Source organism: Perissodus microlepis, chromosome 18 (genome assembly GCF_051167445.1).
Source record: "Perissodus microlepis isolate ML-2025 ecotype Zambia chromosome 18, ASM5116744v1, whole genome shotgun sequence".
NCBI lineage: Eukaryota > Metazoa > Chordata > Actinopteri > Cichliformes > Cichlidae > Perissodus > Perissodus microlepis.
Window position 1 is genome coordinate 31,440,503 of NC_140478.1, and position 21,501 is coordinate 31,462,003.

Below are 21,501 nucleotides of genomic sequence, written 5' to 3' on the forward strand. Positions count from 1 at the left end.
ATTACATTTTATATGATGGATTCTGCAGAAAAAGTAGAATTGGGCTGAAAGATCTATCGCTTTATCACCTATTCAGGTTGTAAATCGTGTTTTTAAAAAGTAACTAAGTAATTAATTACTTTTGAAAATAAGTAATCAGTAAAGTAACGGGATTACTTTTTTGGGGAAGTAATCAGTAATTAGTTACTGATTACTTTTTTCAAGTAACTTGACCAACACTGCTTATAAATACATTGAAATTTAAAATTCACCGAGTGATTAGAAACTACTAAACAGAGTTATTGAATCAAAAGCTGTTCTGACTTTTATATGAGGTTTAACAGAGACGAGCTGGATGCTGATGAAGGGGCAGAGATGGTGTATAATGTGTAATTTTAGTGTTTAGTATGTAATGAGGACATCGTGTCTGTACAGGAAAAACAAAACTGTCTCTGGTCTCCAGCGACTGATGATGAAGGTCATCTCAACACTCAGTTTAAAAAACATCATTAATTCATCACAGGGCGTCGAGTGTGCCGAAACACGAGAGCATCAGTCACGAGAAGACGCAGAAATCGAAGAGAAAGCTCACAGGACACTCAATCAAATGACGCCACAGCACTCCGGTGTACATTAAAAAAACATTTTTTCTTTTTTTTATTTCGTCAGAGACCAAAAATGGCCTCGCCGAGTCTACATGCAGAATATAACATGTCAAACACATTCTAGTCACATTTAGAGAAGTCACGGCTGCGATGGTCGACAACAAGTAGAAACACGTTGCTCAGCAGAGGGGTGGGGGGAGGGGCTGACCTACAACCTGTAAATGTAGACTAAGACGGTACAGAAGACGTCAAATCAGAAACATACAGAGAAGAAAACAAACCTCCCTGGACCTGGGCACAGCCTCGGGGGCGTGGTCGTGAAATCTGGCGGCATCACCTGCTCATGTCTCACCTTTACCAGCAAATACAGTAAATTATTTACAGTTATTCAGTCGTTTTTTGTGTATTAGCTGAACCAAAGGACTGTTTGGTCTTAGTGGATGATGTGAGTTAACTATTGAGATAGTTCGCTGCTGGTGGATGGTTTCTGAATTAAATTGTAGAAGTAAATCGGCTGACACGTGTTTATATTAAATACATGAGGATATTTTTCTAGTGTTCGACAAACTCTCTGACCAACTTCAACTTTAAATACAGCGTAAATGAATCAGACCTTAAGAAAGTTGGCAACTTGGTGAAAACCAGATTTAAGGATTTTCTGACCTCTTGAATTATTACAACACGACTTAAAATTAGTGCTGTCGGCGTTAATCTCGTTAAAATGACGTTAACGCCATAAGGTGGCAAATCTCCATTAGAGAGTTAACACGGATCGCCCCGTGCGAGCGGCTGCACAGCGTCGATGCACAAGTTAGCCTGTTAATGCGTTAGCGCCGTGCAGCTCCTCAAACGGGGCGATCTGCGTTAACTCTCTAATGGAGATTTGCCACCTTATGGCGTTAACGTCATTTTAACGACATTAACACTGACAGCACTACTTAAAATGAAATGTTGCACCTTCAGAAATGTGTTAAAGTTCAATTTCACTGAAGAATGACATCCTTCAAATTTAACACAATTTGAAATGAAATTTGGATGTTGTGACAAACAAAAACACAAAGCTGGACTCAGAGTCGCACAGGCTCGTGACGGTTAGGCCAGGGACACGAGGAACGACACAGAACTCATTCACCAGATGACACAAAGATCTCACGGAAACGTCGGCGTGATTGCTGTCGGAGCAAACCTCAAATGTGTTTTCTTGTCGTACGTTGCATTCACAAAAGAAATGACACCAAATCAGCTCCAACTGCTCTTTTCATGGTATCACCTCTTAAGCCTTGATTACAGTCTGTTGTGGACTCGGACAGCCGGAGACGGCACGGCCGACTCGTCAGTCCAGTCAGTTTTCTGCATTTCCATCACCTGGGGTGCAAACGTAGTTGGTGCATCGGAAACTCTCACAGAAACTTGCAGGCACGTCCACGAGATGACGTTTACGTCACTCAGACTCTAGCAGACGGGCAAAGCTTTAACATTAACCGGCGTGCTGGCGACCCGCTCGGGGTTGTGGTTTTAGCCACACGAGCACACTCTCAGAATCTAGACGATGCTGCCGTATGTAAGTCAAACAGGTGAAACGTCCATTACAAAAATAATCAAAACTTTACATCGAAACAGAACAAAAAGAGGAGGCTTGGATTATTTATTAGGATTACGATACTGATCAGATTTTTCCTCCTTATACGCCGAAAGTACTTGACTGTGTTTGTGTGAATAACGTAAGGCCAAATGACGCTATGATTTCATCTAAAACCATGAGACACACATGTTCATACCAGAGAACAGAACGCTGTTATATTCTGTATTATTACTGTGTTATTTTTTCTCGTGGGATCGTCTGTGCTTGGAATGTTCTGCTGAGGGGAAAACACAAAACAGAAAACAAAATTATTCCCTCACATTCAGAGAAAATCCTTGATCGAAGCAACCAAGACTTCCGTGAAAATTACCGTCAGGACGTTGACGTCGATTTGAAGTCCAGCCCTTCCTTTACAATCTTGCATACAGCATTCCTGCCTTTGTGTTCATGGCTTTACTGGTTTTACTTTCCTTTCATTAACGACGGGCAGAAATGCTCGTTGTGTGTTTCCTTGTCTTGATAAAGCCAACATTTGATTTCCAGACAATGCACATTCCTTTTCAGGGAAAAAAAATCCAAAACCACCCCCCCCGACTAACACCTTCGTCCTCCATTCGTCAGTCCAACTTTTAATCGTGCCATCGAAGGAGGGGCGGAGGAGGCATCGAGGCCGACAACTTTTCCTTTTAAAAAGTTAAAACTACACCACAGTACACAGTTATCACAAGTCATGCTAATATACATAAACTACAATTTCGAAGAAAAGTTAACATAAAAACTTCCAGTAAAAGCTACTTTCAAGAAAAGAATTCTTCATGGTAAGAATAAATTATTAGCTTGTTTGAACACAGTGAAGTCTTTACATGGACCAAAGGATGAGTGTAAACATATCTATGGTACCAGCTGGCCCCTCTCACCTCTACAAAAAAGGACAGAAAAAAAACCCACTGCATTTGGTAATCAGCTGCACGTTATTAGTAAAAAGCAGAAAAGAAAGGGGCAAAGAAATCAAACTTTTCAATAAATAGCACATTCCAGAGGGGCAGATGTGACTCTGTTAGCCAGCTCACAAAGATACCGCAAAGCATTCAACAAAACCTCGTAGCAGGAAAACTGAGACGGCGGACATGGCGGCGATGCAAAGTGACAGCGGGTTGTGTTGAATCGGCTCCTTCAACTATTTGCGGCATTGGAGGAAAAAAACAAACGAAAAAATTTGATGCGCAAAGATGCCATCCAAAATTAAAAGGAGGGAAAATAAGGCCCCTGAAATAAATATTCTTCTTTTAACAGTTTCCTAGGAGAAAAAGAAAACTCACTACACCTACTGTTAAAAAATGGTATATTCCCGCGCCGTAAGAAAACAATTATCAAAAAAGACCTCCGGCAGACACGGCTATACCATCCTGTTGTTAGTGTCCGAGGAAAAGTGTCCGAGATTTTGTTTTTGCCGGCGACCCCTGTTGTTCTTCGGGCATTTCCTGAAGACAAAGAGAGCGAGAGAGTCGGTGTTAAAATTTGTGTCCGTTACTAAAATCACATTTATATGCTGTGATTGAGTCAATCTCCCAATTTGGTGCTTTTTCTTTTTTAGATTTTAGATCGGCCATTGTACAGTATTGTGCAAAAGTCTTGAACCGCCACTTTTTTTTTCCTTTATATTTTCTTTTCCAAGGAGTCAGACTCGTTAGTTAAAGTGGTCTTGGCCAAAAGCTCTCCAGATTTTCTCTGCCTGACCATTTTCAGACAGAGGATGTGTTTTTCTTTCTTTTTGTTTGTCGAGCATAAAAAGGGCACAGATCTCAAGCACTGAACCAGCGTTGTGTCTACAAATAACGGGCAATTTTGCAAAGAACCATTTTTAAATTGTATCTTCAAGGCAGCGTGTCACAAAACCTCATAATGTGTTCCAGTTTATTTAGTTCAGTCCACAAAAATGTCACTGGCAACACATTTTGACAGATATAAAAGAGTATTTTTACACCAACAATGTGATTCCCAGAGAGCTATTTGCTAAACACGTATATCTTGGCGTGGTGTGTTCTTAAGTGGAGGAATAAAAAGTGACCAGTGAAAAGGAATTATTATTATTATTATCATTATTCAAGACATGGACTGAAAATCAGTGACCACAGGTCTCATGACGGGACGAATGTTCAGTATGTGCAGTATGTGTTCAGTATGAGGGGAGCCATCTGTAAAACATGGCGGAGGCTTTGTTGTGTTTGGAGCTGTACTTCATGCAGTCGTGTTGGAGATCGTCACAACTGATGGTGTATTAATGCAGAAAGTTACCATCAGGTTTTTCATTAGCATGTAATGATCCCAATGATCCACACTGCCACTGCAGGAAAACCAACCACACTAAACATCAGCTCAACATTGTACAAACTCTGTTTTTGCCTTATTTACTGTGACTTCATGTTTCATTCAACTCGCTGCATCTATTTTTCTAGTAAAGTATAAAATAATTAACACACTACTACTGCTATTACAGTGTTGTGGCTCCTGTGAAAGAAATGTCACTCTTTTGATGAATACTGTAAGGACACAAAAGCTTTGTATCAAGCAGAAATGCTAAAGACTAAAATCAATTAACACTTTGTAAGTATTTTAATGAGATGTAAAGACATAAATATTTGACAACTAAAACTTTAAACGCTATTTTTTTCTTTTCACTTGAGCACCTTGTGATGCACATCACTACGGCAACAATGATGGCGATCTGCACGGCTCCGATGATGGCGGCGATCAGGACGTAGTGCAGCTTCTGTCCACTGGGGACCACGTAGAGGATGTTGAAGTCCTGAGGCTCGTCACACTGTGGACCTTTGTATCCTGCGTCACATCTGAGTCGGACACACAACAAGACTGTGTGATGTCACATGTTACATACTTTAGGATTGTGTAATAGTTTTGTGTTTGTTTCATGATTTAAACTTTGACATTTCATACTTTTACCACCACACTTCTGATGAAATCCATTAACTTTGACTCTAGTAAAAACAAACGCTTCATTTTTATGTATTTATTTGAAACATTTACAGCGGAGGCAGTTACAAACCTGCAGGTGGCCATGTTGTACTTGTTGATCTCACATTTCCCGTGAACGCAGAAGCCGGAGAAGCTGTCGGCACACGGGATGGACATTCCCGGGTAGAAACCTTCTCCGTGATCCACAATCCTGGTGTCTGAAAGGACGAAACGAGAAATCAGAGACACAAGGTGAGAACAATAAAGGGATTTTTATTATTGATTTACATTTTATTACATATTGATTTATAGTTTCTGTATCAAACACAAATCTTTACCACAATGCTGATAATGATTTGTTAGATTTTCCTTTGTAAGCTTTTCATTTTCTTTAGTTTCTTCACTTTTTTCTATATTTAACGGAACAAATCTTCCATAGTTTGTTTTGTGATGTATTTATTTGATTGAACTAGGCTGTTTTTCATATTTGGCCTAATCTGATCTCACAGCAGTTTTGGAAAAGGTCACAACCTGTAATCTGTTGATGTGTGTTTCTGGACAGCGACCTTGAACACGGCGTTTAATCTTACAGGTCTACAAGTGTGAATGATTTTCCATTTTAAAAGGCAAAAGCAGTTTGTATTAGGAGCTCGGAGGGACGGTGGTAGAGACCCACGATCACACACGTCACAGATTTTCACACATCATTTAAACGCTTTATAAAGAGGCTCATAATCAGCAGCCTGTCACCTGGTTTGGCTCAAGTGTTAAACGGTAATTGTTTGGGGTTTGAAAAAGACACGTTTATTTTAAAGCTTCGTTTGAGCCTCCCCACTGGCTCAACCCCAGATTTGTGCTTCTGACATTAAACATATTTCATGCCAGCGAGGACAAATTTGTAATAAAGTGTTTCAATAGGAAATAAGTCCATTTGTGTGAAATAAAGAGGAGACAACAGATTCACTAGATGATGATTTAAAGACCTGAGACTGGGCTGCTGTGACACAGGGATTTCCCATCTTTGGGATAAATAAAGCACATCTTACTTTATTTGATCTTATATCATAATTTTGTAAAGATATATTTGGTAATTTGAACACACAGACACGTTTCATTGAGTTTGACTGTGACGTCGCTCATCTTACATTCAATTAACGAACATTATTAATATAATAACAATATACTGTTGTTTTTTAATGTTAAAGCTAAATTTGGTAAAACCCCTAAAAGCAGATCTACATTTTATGCTCCTAATAATAATAATAAATGAACTGCTGTGCCACAAACGGAGTCATCTCCTGTGCGCTGCAGCGCTGTGCGAGGGCATAAATCCTAATAAGTCACACAGATCTGTCTCTTCGTGCTATGATTCACTGCAGTCTTAGAGAAAAAGCTGACAAAGCAAACTGTGCTGCTCATTAAAGTGACTGAAACGTTATATACCAAATCCACATTAACATGAAGGAAGCTGTTAACAAGAAGCCGCCTGTGTGTGTGCGTGTCACCGATTTTAAATTCTGCTGTTCGCCATGTTTACGACGGCCGCGATGACATCTCAGAGATTCGCGAGCTTAAGACTGTCTGAGTGCTGCTGGATGAAACGTTTGAACGAGATTATAGGACAGAAGTCGGGACAGAAACCTGTTGGTTTACCGAGTGTTTTGCAACCTTCATCTTTTCAATTTAAAACAAAACTCCTCCAGCGGTGACATGTTACTATAAACCTGAGCTACTCTAGTTCTTATATTTATCATTGAATGATAAAAATGTGGCTAGAGTACTTAATGCTTTTACTGTCACTGCTTTAGCTTTTTGTAACTAGACATCACAGGCAGAAACCAAAGGACACTCTCACCTGCTATTAACTAATCTCAGGGCAAGAAGTAGCCTCCTTTATCCTGCTTCTGTTCACCGATAAGACCATGAGATACTAAATGAACATGATACTGTGTTTAGTAGCACCTGGTGTGCGCAACTGAGTCCATGAACCCATCAGTAAAATGTTTAGTGTGGTCACAGATCCAGTGACTGACAGTGAGAGCAGCGCCCCCTGCTGGCTATGAGAAAGGACGCGTGACTTAAATCCGCGTTTTACATCCAGAGTGAAGTAAAATCACATAAAGTAGAACAAATGTGCATTCTTTTTAATGGCAAGCAGGGGGCGCTCTGTGTGGCAGCAAACCCTTCTGTTCCTGTGGAAATCTGTTGGAAAACGGATCCTAGTAAACACTTTCCTGATGAGATAATGAACTTCTCTGCTTTGGCTCATTTTGAAAAAAACCTCAAGCCCATCTTATAAATTTTCTTCCCTCTCAGAGTCAGAAAAATCGATCTTTTAAGCCGCCTGCGGTAAAACATTGTTTTAAAAGGTTTTTTTGTGAGTGAACTTCTTCACTCCCTTTTTGATTTGAGCCTTTTTAACCTTTCACTGTCTTTGGAAGCCGTGAGTGATGAAAGCTTGTGGTGAAGGGCAAGTAGGGACACGCCGCGGTTTGATTCATTCGTCACTGAATGATTTACTTATTTGAAGGACAGGCGCCGATGTGGTGAAGGTCACCTGAACGCGGCACAGAAGGAAAAGCTCAGCCTTTCTCGGCTCTTTATCGGAGGCAGAAATGTGTTGCTGTGTCCTTCCCTGTTTGCGATGTAGACAATGCCGCAGTTTAATCCCGCGCTTCTTTTGTCCGAGTTAAAACTCGGAGCGAAGGAGCTGCGGAGGAATCGCTCCCCCTGAGACGTTTCAGTCGGTGATGTAAATGCACGGCGAGCTCTGCAGATAATAAAACGCTTTAGATTTTGTTTCATCTCCTCTTTGATCTCCAGACTCAACACTTGCGTCGTGCAGCTGATGGTTAAGGCTCTGAAATGCCCTCATTCTGCTCCTCTAATCTGCATGTTGACTTATGAGAAATCACACAGTCGCACCGGGATCAGGCTTAAAAAACTGTGTACTTTCTTTCTTTCAGAGCTGTGCATTTTGATTTCCTGCACTTTGTTTCCTGCCCCCCTCTGAGGACCTTATTGTGTATTAAGGAGATTTTCATTAGGTTTTATCCTGCTGCTGTTGCTCCTCAGCAGGTTCAGACGCAGGTTAACAGGCTGCCGAAAGGCCGCAGGAAGTTTTACCGCATTAGAGGCAGGAAAAGTGGATTTACAGTGTGGTTATATAATATGAGCAAATACAAACAGAGTCCCAGAGTTTGTTAATGTGCAGACTGCTAGCCATGCTAGCGGCTCAGCTCTGTGCATATCCATCACATAGTGACACAGACTGAATAACAAGTAGAAGCTCTGACATAAAATCCAGTCTATGCTCGTGTCTGGATGGACGGCGTCCTGTAATTCTTCATTTAATGCCATCGTTAGGTCAACACACCTGTGGTATGAATGCACCTGAGCTGCAAATCTGCACTGACAGGAAACTCTGTCACTGCCAACAGTAATCTGATTCCTGAAACTATCTTTTCAAGATTCAGTTTGACTGCCCTCAGTGTCTCTGTGTTCTCATGTATGCATGATGCTAATGATGCTCAGGTTTGAACAAAGGGAACAAAGACACTGACGTACAGGTAAAAGCTGTGCTGACACACTGCACAACATCTTCCTAATGGGGTCGTTCTTGGCCACTGGAGGCTCCACCCCCACAGACTCTCATGTTAAAATGTCCATAAAGAGTTCATCTTTTAAGGCTTTTCTAACAGCTGGGTGTAGCTGTTAGCGCTCTGCTAGCTGAGCTGGACCTCTCATGCATGTTTGTGGTGTTGGAAGGAGTCTGCTCCACTTTTGAGGAGTCAAATTAAACGCTACATTTTTATGTGAATCAGTGCTAATTATCAGGTGCAGTTTACAGACGTATCTTGTAGTGTTAGCTGATAACTTGCTACACTATCCTCTCCTCTAAATCATTTTTTGCTTTGTGATCCACGCTGGAAATCACACACAGTCAGAGCAGTTTACAGTACATTATTTTTCTTTTTCATTTTTATTGACTATAAATACAAAAACAAGTGTTTGGAAAGCTGCATGGAGCTTTGAGGGTGTTGTGCTATTTTGTGTCTGAACCTCTACAACACAGCTGGAGAGGGCAGTGTTCGTATGACTCACAGGGGCAAAATAATAGGGAAAAAATCAGGTGGAAATAATCTAACATTATCCTTTAACTTGCAGAGTGCAGCAACCTGGCAAAAAAGGAACATGAGGCGTGTTGAGCTTCCTTACCCAGGACGTTTCCTTTGAAAGGGCTGCCGTCGTCTTTCTTGCCCTGTTTTTCTTTATCGGCTGCAGAAGAAGCAGAAGGATGGAGTCGGTTACATTCAGAAATCCTCTCTAAATAAGCTCCAACAGTTTATTTTTTCCCCAACGTGATGGAAAACAAAGATTTCAGCGTTTCCATCCAGGCGACGGCTTGAGATCATTTCTATTTCCTCGGGTGAAACCGACACTGCCTGACCGCTTGACTTCCTCTTCGCTGTCTTGCATCGTGTCTTTTGTGATCTGTTTATTGACTCTGTGTGTGTGTCTGTGTGTTTACTCTTCAGGACAGACTAAAGGAAGTGAAAGATGTCGGGGGATGTTTACTCGCCATCTGAGTTTCGCTCTGTTAGAGTCGAGGTGGGTCAGTCTGATGGTCTGTGTGTGCTTTGTGTGGCCAACAGTGGTGGGTGCCAATAAACAAAGAAGCAGCAGGGTTTGGGTTCTTGTGTTGTTGTGGTTATTTTCCTGTTGACAGGCTTCATGTCTTCATGCCGTCTGCAGGAGGATCTGCTGCGAATGTTAAACAGGGCATACACTCCGGTTTGTACGTCTATCATTGTGGGGACCCTGGTATACATATAGCCCTTTTCCACTGGTACCTACTTAGCTCGGCTTGACTCGGTTTGTAGACTTTTCCTATAAGGTGGTAGAACCTGTTTGCTCAGCCCACGTTAAAAATTGATCCAAAAATGTGGTGTCACCAGTGGCCAGCCAATGGCGTCACTTGACGAGTCATGAGACTCCTTAACAAAAATTAAAATGCCATTTTTGAAACCTGGCAACGAAGGAAATGTGTCGCATACAAATGATGTTACGAGACTTTTGGCCGCATTGCTACAACAACCCCATGCGCACAGGAGGTACTCAGCTGTAATGGAAAACAAACCAAACTGAGTAGAGTCGAGTAGATACTGGTGGAAGCGAGGCTGCGGTGGACTCCCAGGACATTGACAATGTTTAATCATAACCTTTTGAATCCAGACGTCAGGATCAGAGGTATAGCTTAGTGAGAAACCAAGAACACCGTCTACTCATTAGCTTAATTATGAACTATGTAACTCATTTCAAGTCTTTACTGAGGTCATAGAACACGTTAACCCAGGGCTGTTCTCACAGGGGTTATTTGTTCATACTGTCAATTCATTATTTGATACTTTGGCCATGTTTGATATGATTATCCACAAGTGGAACAGTGTATACATATAAATGAAAAAAAAAATCTAAGAAAGATTTTATTTCACAGGGAATAAATTATAACAGCACAGCTTTCGTTTGCCTTTACCGACTGACGAAACTTAAAATCTCTGTTGGAGAAAATGTGTAAGTGATAACAGTGATTATCAGTGATCTCTTCTAAGTTGGGCTTTGTGCTTCAGGCTCTGTGCGTGCTCACATATGGCAGTGTTTCCTGGGATACATGACTCTTCCACACAAAATGATCCCTATGAGTGTCACCTCCTCCACTCAGGAACATAGAGTGGACACAAAAAGTATAACAGTGAAATGCAACACTGTGCCAATAGCATGAGAACTGGATACATTTAACCATGAACAGTTACTGTTCCACGGTTTAATACAGACGATGCTTTAGTTTGTCAGCAGATCAAAATGAAATCAGGTGTTCTCGATGCACGGTTCAGCAGTGTGAATAAACTCAGCAGCAGATTAGAATCAAGTATAAAAACATTTACACCGTAACCATGGTGATTTAGCCAGTTAAGATGGGAGACACTTCTGAATTTTCTGTTTTATAAGGTCAATACAGTTCACTAAGCCATCAGTCTGACTTTAAGGTCAGGTCTGTATTTTGTCTGTTGATATTTGAAATCACACCCAAAGTGAGGATGTAAAAAACCCACATTCTACAAAGTTGTCCTCATAATGCACCAAAATGCACTTGGTCTCCACATAGACATGTGTACACGCACACACACACACACACTCATCCATTTTTAATGCTCCATCATTCCTGAGGAAATATTGACAGAACTCTCTTTGTCTCCGTCTTACCCTCCCCCTCCCTCCCTCCCTCCCTCCATCAGCATCTCCCCAAAGCCTCATTGTTTCCCATCTTTGCTCTTGCTCCCCTTTTTCTGTGGCTACGTCCACGCATACACAGGTATTTTTGAAAACGGAGATTTTCCGTTTTCGTTTTAAGAAATAATCCCATCCACACGTAAAGGCAGAAATGAAGGAAAACGCTGCTAGGAACATGCCAAAGCAACAGGTGGCGATATATTCCTAACCGTGCAGAAATGTTGGCCAATCAGAAGTCTAGAAGCCTCGGTGGGAAAAAGTAAACAAAGCTGGGGCATAGAAGCAGAACCGAGTCGTATGTGTGGAGGGACAGTAACTGTGTGTGTATATATGTAAGCATTTAAACACTGCAGAGAGTACAATTGACAGTAACAGTATTGTAGAAATTCATTTCACCGAAACAATTACGTCAAAAAAGGCGCACACCTTTGACGCTGCGTTTTCTCCGTTTTTCTCGTCCACACGTAAACGCAAAAACGGAGTTTTCAAAAATATCCACCCTGGCCGGAGTTTTTAAAAATCTCCGTTTTCAGTGACCGAAAACGCAGTTTACGTGTGGACGAAAGGTGCAAACGCATAGAAAAATCTGCGTTTTCAAAAATACCCGGGTACGTGTGGACGTAGCCTGTATTTGCAACCAAAAAATAAAAATCATAAAACAGTCTGCTGATGCAAGACAAATATGAATGACAAACTGTTATAATAATTTTATGTAGTATAAGCAGAAGTATATGGACACCCTAGACGAGGGGTGTCCAACTCCAGTCCTCGAGAGCTGCTGTCCTTCAGCTTTTAGATGCATCCCTACTCCAACACAGCTGAATCAAATGGTCTGATTACCTCTTCAGCAGCCATCAAGTTTGGCAAAAGCCTGTTAACAAGTCATTCATTTGACTCAGGTGTGTCGGAACAAATTAGTCATTTGTTAGTAAAGCTAATTAAGCACTTTTAAACTCTTTTACACTTCACTGTATATTGTGAATATAAACACAAGTTGTAGTTTGAGGCTGACTAATAAATAGTCAAGTTACCATTATTGGATTTAATTTACTTTACAATTCCCACATAAAGGGTTTAACCACTTCAGTTCTTATATAACCAGTAGTGGGGCACGTGACGCCCCCAAATTCATTACTATCCACATAAAAATCAATAACTGGTACAACTGTGGGTTTGGTCTTCTTTAAATATCCACATATTTATATCTAGATATGTAAATGGAAAGTTTTCCAGAAATTAACTGACAGATTTGGGATTTATAAAAACATCAATATACAAAATATGTTTCTGGTGGACTAATTTACAGTTGAAGGTAATGAGAACAAATACACTGACTAAGCTGGAAAAGGACCACCTGGGTTGGTGGTGGGTTGCAAAGTGGCTTTAGGAAGCTAATGGGCTAAATAATGTGTGTAGGTGTGCAGAGCGGTATCAAATGAGCCATTAGCTCTTATCTGACTGCCTGGTAAAGTCAAGAACAACAGCTTTTGTCTTCTTCACTTGTTCAGAGTCTTTAGTTATTTCTGGGTCCAAATGAGTCACAGATTATTATGTCAGGGTGATTTCATGCTGCAAGCTTGTAGCTTGCTTGTAGAATCTCCTGGTCTCGACTCTGTGAGCTTTCTTGTGTAATTGAGTGTAAATATCATCGAATGGCTGTGTTATGTGTTACGATCCATCCATATCGTCAGGTTAGTTATTAATATGTTAATGTGTGGTTTGCATCTCTCACTATGAAAAACTCGATTCTAACAAATCATGAATGGTGTTAATAAAAAGCTGGAGCTGTAGAGAATTACAGCTTTTGTAATCAGTTAACAAGCTTACATGAACCACAGGTCCACATTCGGCCAATATTTGGCTCCGCTGCTGTGGAATAACAGGATCAATGTGTTCAAATCCTTTGAATTTGGTTTGTTGGCTGTGGTGCACTGAGTCACTGGCCTGCTGCCCTGAGGAAATAACAGATCAGAGAAGGTGGCAGGTGCTCTTCACCTCAGGGTGCAATACCACCCCTCACCACCCACTCACCCTCACCTGCCACCTCACTGAGCCAATCAGATCACTGGCCACCTAAAAGCAATAACCACTGACAAGAAATCCATAACTCTTCCCGGGTTAGGGTCTCCTGCTGGCACCTGCAGAGAGTGCATCTCCAGCAGGACAACACATTGTGATTCAAGGTGAGTCCATCAACATAAATCAGACCTGAGGCTCAGAGCTGTACCGAGGCTGGAGAAGCTCTGGGTGTTGGCACAGACTCTGAAAAACATCACGCAGCAAACTGTGACTGCAAATGAGGTTTGCATCTAACACTTGCACCTCACCCTCAGCTCCTCTGAGAGGAAGAAACCTTCAGTGATGGTTCAGAGGAGCTGTGACTCATCGCAACGGTGTTTTCATCTCTGCCACAAAAAGATGCTCTGCATATTTGAGAATCAAACATGGGATTAAATTGATAAAACTGCGAGAAATCACTCAGAAAAAGAACTAACAGGCAGCACAAAGCTGGAGGATGCTGATGAACTTTTGGACTCCTTTTTCATGTTTTTTGGCTGTAATTTACTCTCTTTTAAAGCTTCTGAGACAAGAAACCTACAACACTTTAAAGAAGAAAACCTTTACAGTTACAAATGTCATTTAGAAGCTAATCAACTTTAAGCTTGAAGTCCAAGTCAGAGTTTTGCAGTCACAAAATGACCAGCAGCTTAAAAAGGTTCAAAGTAGTCTCACTTTCACCAACAGTAATACTATTATGATGCACCACAGTGTTCCCTTTTAATGTACTTAAAGTAATGTCATTTCATTTAAGTTTTCCTCCATTTTATTCAAGAAGAAAGGAAAACCATGAATCCATGACTGCGCATGTGGACATGAACCTCCTTATGCTCAGTAGGGGGCGACTCCTCTTCTTTAAATGCACAGAAATCTGACAGACGAAGGTGACGTCAGCGCACATGTTCTTGATGAGTTTATGCTGTCAGTCACTAATCTGACTGAATATAACAGGATGTTTATTCTGTGAGTTATTATCCTGTTTGAGGTAAAATAGACAATAAAACTACTCGTTTTAGAAGGTCCTTCAGTTTGTTCTATGAACTCTTAAGGTTAGGGTTACTAATAAGTAAGATTACAATAACAATGTCCATATATGGTAATGTTAGGGAGGAGGTTGGGGTCAGTGGATGGGTCATTTTGATGACTCATATTTCCTATAATGATGATCATTCCAGTTCTTAAGAGAACTGCTGTTCATGTTAATCTTCTGTTACAATGAGTCATGCTGCATTTGCGCTCTTTATCTGCAGAGATTCGTGGAAACACTTTGATTGAAGCATCATCGAGATTTTACTAACCAAACGGTGATGTCACAGGGCATGTTTGACATACCATGTCAGCACCCACCAGTTTGTAAAGCCCTGCTGTGACTCCCTTGAGATTAAATTTTTCCCACCCTGGTGTCTGAAACCAGATGTAATGAGTGAGTCATTACCCAGTGAGCATATCTGGATAATAAGCTTTTTTGACAAGTACAATTACCATAATTTATCAAAAGAACTCAGGGTTTTATTGACCTGAAAGTAGAGACTGAGACCCAAAACTCATCAACAGGAAAGTATTTACAGAGGTTCTTCTACAGGACGTGAAGCCTTTTGGCAACCGGAGGTAGTTTCACTGGTAGCTACCAGAAATAATTCAGGTTTCACTTTTCAGACCCACAAGTCACATCCATCTTTTATACTGTCTGTCTGGACTATGGGTATGCAGCTTACCCAGACATGCTTGTGCACAGTCCTCTAAAAGAGCAGTATGATGATGCTAGGCATCAGTTAAATACAAATAAAAAAATAATAATCAAAGATTAAAACAGCAGTATGAAAAGAAACAAAGAAGAAACGGTCGAGTTTTCACTGTTTTTAAAATGAATTCAAATCAGGAGTTGATGATAATTAAGGCAGGCCTACAGATTAGCTAGAGGCCACATGGAACCACCGTTTGGAAGAAAAGTGAGTATCCCCGACCACTTCCTGTATGGCTGACGCTTGCTTATGAAATTGGTCACAAAGAGGTGTTGCACTGGAAAATTGGGATTTTTTTGGGTCTCTGGTAGGCTGCCACAGTTGCCTTCAGTTTGTATGGAAGATGCCAACGTATCTGCAAACACAAACTACTCACTAAGTAGTTGAAAAGTCTGATGCAAGTACAAGTTTGCAAGTTGTTGTTTAATTAAGGCAGAATTTTTGTTTGGAAGGCAACGTCCTACATTTTCAGGTTTCACTATCACTCAGTAGTTTGTGTTTGCAGACGAGTTGGTGGCTTCCATGCAAACTACAGGCGACCACAGCAACCTGCTAGTGACCAAGGCAGTTGTAAGGAGGGTTTTGGTTGCAGCACCATGTACCTCTTCTTTCTAATGTGATTTATTTCCCTCTCATTTAAACGACTTTTAAAATATTTGCCATGAACATCCCTACGGGTTATGCGATTCATATAAAGTCTATTATTTTGGTGGTGTTGTTGCAGACTTCCTGTTTGATTGAGCTGGAAGAAGCTGCAGGCAGCTGGGAACTCTTTCTCGTAGTTTTCTGGTAGCTTTGAAGTCTCCCTGCATTTTCTGTTGTTTTGATTGTCTTATAGCTTTACCTGATAGTTTTACCCGAGTACTTCAAGGCAGAATGAATTCTGTTGGTTAAGCTAGGCTATAACAAACTATGGCCTTTTGAAATTTGAGAGTTATTCTATTAGCGATGGATAAAATGAAAATACTGTACAGCTAAGAAACACTGGATTTAAATTCATAGGTTATGGCTCATATTACTCTGTAGGTGGAGGAAACTGATCTGAACTTGAAGTCTCTGAGTCTGTTGCAGTACAACAAACTAACTCTGTATTTCTAACTGATGTTATTTAAACCTGCTGTTGGTGCCAAGCAGGCCCTGCGTGTCAGATTATTTCAGGATGTTAACAAGGTGTGGATTAATTTCTTGCGGATTAAAACTGCGGCTCCTGCTCGCTTGATTTGTTTCTTAATTGAAAACACCGGTGATTAGATGCATTAATTTGTCTGACACGGTTTCAATAACGAGGCTGATTTATGAAACGGTCACAGTCGTGCAGTCAGCAGTACTCAGCGAGCCCTGAACGCCATTAGTCCTGCATTTTACTACATCAGCAAGTCAATGTGAAGTAATGACCCACGTCTGCAGCCAGAGGAATAACGCTCAAGCTGGAAGATTTAAACAGCAGCAGTGACGGTCTTCAACTTAAACAACTTTTTGAAAGTGAGCTGGAAAAACAAAGGAATGAAGAACAAGAAGGTTTCAGTCAAATAAAGCAATAAGGACTAAACAGAAAAAGAAATGGACTCATATAAGAACGTAGAAGGAAAAAGTAAAGAAAGTAAAAAAAGATAGAAAAAGAAAGGAGTTAAAACTGAGGAAGAGAAATAAAAAGAGCAAAGCTTACATTTCTGAAAGAAAGATCAAAGACATCAGGAAAGAAGGAGACAAAGGGCCGAAGACAGAAAAAGAAGAACATGAAAGTGTGATTAATGGAAGGACAAAAAAACGAATCTGGGAAGAAAAGAAAAGTTCAGTGAGGAAAATAAAGAAGAGTCAAATACAAAGAAGTGAAATGAGTACTAAACTTCTTCGTTTCATCCATTTAGAGTGTTTTTCCTTTCAGGGCGGGTTATTGCTGAACAACGAGCTCATTTCATAATCCACGCAGCTGATGGCGACCGTTTTCTGAGATTTGGTGAGATTTTCCAATCTGGATCGGATCAAACAGCCGCGGAGGTGTCAGTGGGCGGATTTCTGTCTGAACACAGAGCGACGAAGCAGAGAGCTGCTCTCGACTCGCTGCAGTCGAGGTCAAAGGTCGTCGGAGCGGCTCAGACTATTTACAGATCATCATGGAAGCATCAGCAGAAGCTTCGCTGAGCCACGGGGGACGAGCAGCGAGGGTTTACTGCAGGCTTCAGCTCCTCATCAAGACTTCATCTCACAATGTCTTTTGTACCAAAGCCACAAATGTTTGGTCCACGGTGTCACGAGGACGAGAGGCCATCTGTTGACTAGAAGTTATTTTAAAAATGCTTTAAATGATGTGATTGTCTCATGTGTGCACCATGAATAAGATCAGTTTATCAGGTTTTAGCTTTTCTTCATAGTAACCTGTGATAGTTATCCTTATGACAGCTGCATTTAATGCGCATTTATACTGTCAGACTTAATTATTGTAAGCAGATCAGCTGATCTCAGAACTCAGCTGAGTTCAGAAATGAAAAATGGCGTCAACAAGCTAACTTTAGGTTCATCAAATGGTTCTGAGTAACAGGAAAAATCAACACAGCATTAAAATGTCTCTTCAAAGTCATAAATATATATCAATGAAGAAACCGAAACATGAGGAATCAATCTGTCTGTAAAGTCGGTGATGGTGCCTGATGAGGTTAATCCAACTTTGCAAAGTGAACGATTCGTTTCCTGTGAATTTGTGACTTCAGACTCGGTAAACTGCAAATCTGTTTCTCTGACTATTTAAGCCTCCTCAGGTTTATTATGACAAATGGATTTAACTTCCTCCTGTTTCTTATTCGATGCTTAAACAAGCCTCTGGGTATCATCGAAACGCCTTCACATTCAACTTGAGTGTCTTTAAAAGGTCAGTCGGTGTTTGTTTTCTGAACATTGATCAGCTCTGTGGACACGTGGAGCACAAACCAGCGCTGTGTTTGCTGCAGGTCAGGTTATTAGGAAAAAAATGGAAACTGAACCATAATTAATGCTTTGTGTGACACTGAATGCCTCATTTCTGTCACACAGGAGGGACATCTGTTTATCGAAACCCTCCGTTTTCTGTCACGATCGTCTCCAGAGATCCACTCTCCTCACTGGCTGAAAAGGGTGTTGGCGTCACTTATTCACACAGCGCTTCCTGCCGGCCGCCACAAAGCTGCACGTGGAGCTTTGAATCCAGTCGCTCATGCACGTCAGGAAACAGTGTGATGACAGAGAGCTCAGAGAGCTGAACAGACTGTGGGTGGAGGCGTACGCCACCATGATGGAGGTAAATCAAAAGCTTAAGAAAACAGACGCTCGGAGATGTTTTACATTTTCACATGCAAACACGAAACCAAAATCACAGCTTGGGATCTCATCGCTCGGTGTCACGGGGCACCATCACTGTCAGAAACAGCTGAAAACACGAAGACGCACAGAGGCAATGACACATTCTTATCATGGAAACACACACACACACACACACTTTTAAATAACTCTCTCCTCATGCAGATAATCACACCAAATATTCAGGATTGTATGTGCAACTGAAAAAACCCAAGAAACTCAATATTTCTTCCTCATCTTAGGAGTCAGCAACCATTTTGCTTTTAGTCAGAACAAAACAGCCCTGCTGCAGCTTCTAACCCACCGTGCAACTGCACCAGTGGAATGACCAAAGTATGATGGTAAATGGTAAATGCTTTACTAGTCCCTAAGGACCCCAAAGCGCTTTACACATCCAGTCATCCACACACCCATTCACACACTTGTGATGGCAGCTACATTGTAGCCACAGCCGCCCTGGGGCGCACTGACAGAGGCGAGGCTGCCGAACACTGGCGCCACCGGGCCCTCTGACCACCACCAGTAGGCAACGGGTGAAGTGTCTTGCCCAAGGACACAACGACCGAGACTGTCCGAGCCGGGGCTCGAACCGGCAACCTTCCGATTACAAGGCGAACGCCCAACTCTTGAGCCACGATCGCCCACAAACTTTTTAATGATGGGTCATTAAAAAGTTCCAGGAATCAAACACCTCACTGGATTCAAATTTGCATGCAAAACAGGAACACAGCCAAAGTGACGTCACCCACCCACATTTTTTAAACAAAATCTTCAGCTAGCACACTGAGAATATCGCTCTAATACCAGAATCTTTATTGTCAGTGTAGCAACGAAACACTGAACAATAAACTGAGGCCCAATTCTCAGTATGGACACTGGTGTAATCATGGCTCAAATAAGTGGATCGGATATCAGTAACAAGCCGCTCGGTTCAGTACAGTGCTCTGTTTGCTGGTGGGAGAGCTAATGTAGCGTGACAGAAACTGAGAGCAGCTTTTATTTCGTCTTTCTCTGTCAGCTCCACATGTGCCAGAAGGTAAGTAGCAGCCAGGTGCTCCTAATCAATGCACCTGATTAACTGATCACGAGCAGGTTTGAGCGCCTCTATAAAAGTGACAGATTTGCTGGTCTGGAGAATTCAGGTGTGTGTTAACAAAACACAATCTTCTCAGGAGTTCAAGATCACCTCATGCTGTTCTCAAAGAACGCGCACAAAATCTAAAGAGCTTCATTTTACCCTCTACAGGTCTCAGCATGTTAAAGGTAAAGTTCATGACAAGACAATTAGAAGATTGAACAAGAATCAGTTGTTTGGAAGCGTTTCCAGGAGGAAGGTGCGTCTAAAAAAACATGGAACAAAAACATCTGGAGCGATGTTCTTTGGACTGAGGAAATAAAACACTGAACAAATAAAACACTAACACAGCCAAACAATAACATTTTTAAGTTATCTAAGTGACTTATATATCATGCTTAACCTGAGTAGAGAAAGACTGCAGGGGTCTAAAAATGATGTGCCAGGCGTCCGCTGTTCTCGCCGGCTCTAGTGAGGCTTGAATCCCCGGCTAGCTCTCGAGCTGGTGGGTAACAGACGAAAACGTCGGAGCACTTTTGCAAATACGTGATGTCCTGATAAACTGAGCAGATATTTGAAGTTTACACGGCTACATTCTAAAAGTTTATTTTGTGACCCAGAAAGATTAATACGAGTAATATTTAAACTAATTAGCTGCTGCCATTGTTGGAAACTGGAACTGGCTGGGCTGTCCTATGAATTCTGGGATAGTTTGGGCCATGAAGGATACACCCGACCCATCCTTTAAATCTGGGGAAATGAAGGAGGCATTTGTCTGCCACGTTTGGAGCCCCTCTGTACACCAAAGTATTGTAGAGTCAGGAGGCCGTGTGGCTGACAGCTAAATGCTGGCTAAAAGTAAGTCTTGCAACGGTCCAATGATCCCAAGCTGAGCTGCAAATCTCCAAGAAAATGGCTGAAAAAGAAAATGCACCAAAGTCCTGACCTCAACCTGACTGTAATGTGACACCTCAGGAGAGCTGTGCATAAACAAATGCTGCAAAAACCAGTGAAGTGAAGTAACGCCGTAAAGAAGAGCGTGAAAGACTGGTAACATCATGCAGAAGTTACTGCTGCTGAAGGAGGTTCTACAAAGCACTGCATCACGGGTGTAGTTCTTCACAGGACTGCGGACAGTCTGGGTTGGACGACGGGGTTCTCTGCAGTCTTAAACAGGCCTTAGAGGGGCTGAACTCTAAGCTGCAACAAGCCTGATAAAACTGCATCGTGTTACTGTATCAGCACCTCTGCTTCAGCATGCAGTCATTTATAAACGAGTTACAGTTACAGCCTCATTCTGTGATTTAAGATGAGATTAGCTTCAACGCGTCAACCTGAGCAGCTTTAAACTGCCCACAGAGCTCGTGTAATGCAATCGTGTAATCTCGTTAGGTCTTACCGGGGCACCTGCCCAGGTGTTTGACATCGATCTGCTCCTGCTTCATGCACGAGGCCTCTCTGACCAGGCAGGGGTTGTTGTAGGAGTTTCCGTCAGTGGCGCACACCGGGTTTTCATTGTGACCGCTGCAGTCGATGTTACATATGCACCTGAAGGGAGGAGAGGAGTCGAGTCAGGAGAATAAATGTTGTGTCTTCAGTCTGAACGCGTCTCTGCCACACAATCATTAACTGAAGTGCGTTTAGAGGAACGAAGACGCTGCTCATTAGTCCTCCACAGACCGGCTGCAGATACAAAGAACTAATTTCAATCCCTTTCAAGAACTCCTTCACTCGTGATTAATGGTTTCAAATTTACTCCCAGAGTTCAATGGTGGGACCTAAAAAAACAACTTTTTGACTCCTATTTCAGTCGATTTTATAGTCTTGTTTCGCTATGCTTAATAAGTCAAGTCGAGTTCATTTATG

The 21,501-nt window shown here is 41.6% G+C and overlaps 1 protein-coding gene across 1 annotated transcript in view; it reads right to left on the reverse strand.

The window, feature by feature from the left end:
* Positions 1–608: 608 nt before the first annotated feature.
* Positions 609–21,501, reverse strand: part of tmeff1a (transmembrane protein with EGF-like and two follistatin-like domains 1a) — a 104,935-nt gene continuing 84,042 nt past the window's right edge. Inside the window, exons 6-10 of the mRNA XM_084912270.1 lie at positions 21,035–21,183; positions 9,358–9,417; positions 5,231–5,357; positions 4,854–5,015; positions 609–3,647 (exon numbers count right to left, since the gene is read on the reverse strand). Of these exons, the coding sequence (XP_084768396.1) occupies positions 3,563–3,647; positions 4,854–5,015; positions 5,231–5,357; positions 9,358–9,417; positions 21,035–21,183 (583 nt within the window). The 3' untranslated portion in view covers positions 609–3,562. The remainder of the gene's footprint in view (positions 3,648–4,853; positions 5,016–5,230; positions 5,358–9,357; positions 9,418–21,034; positions 21,184–21,501) is intronic.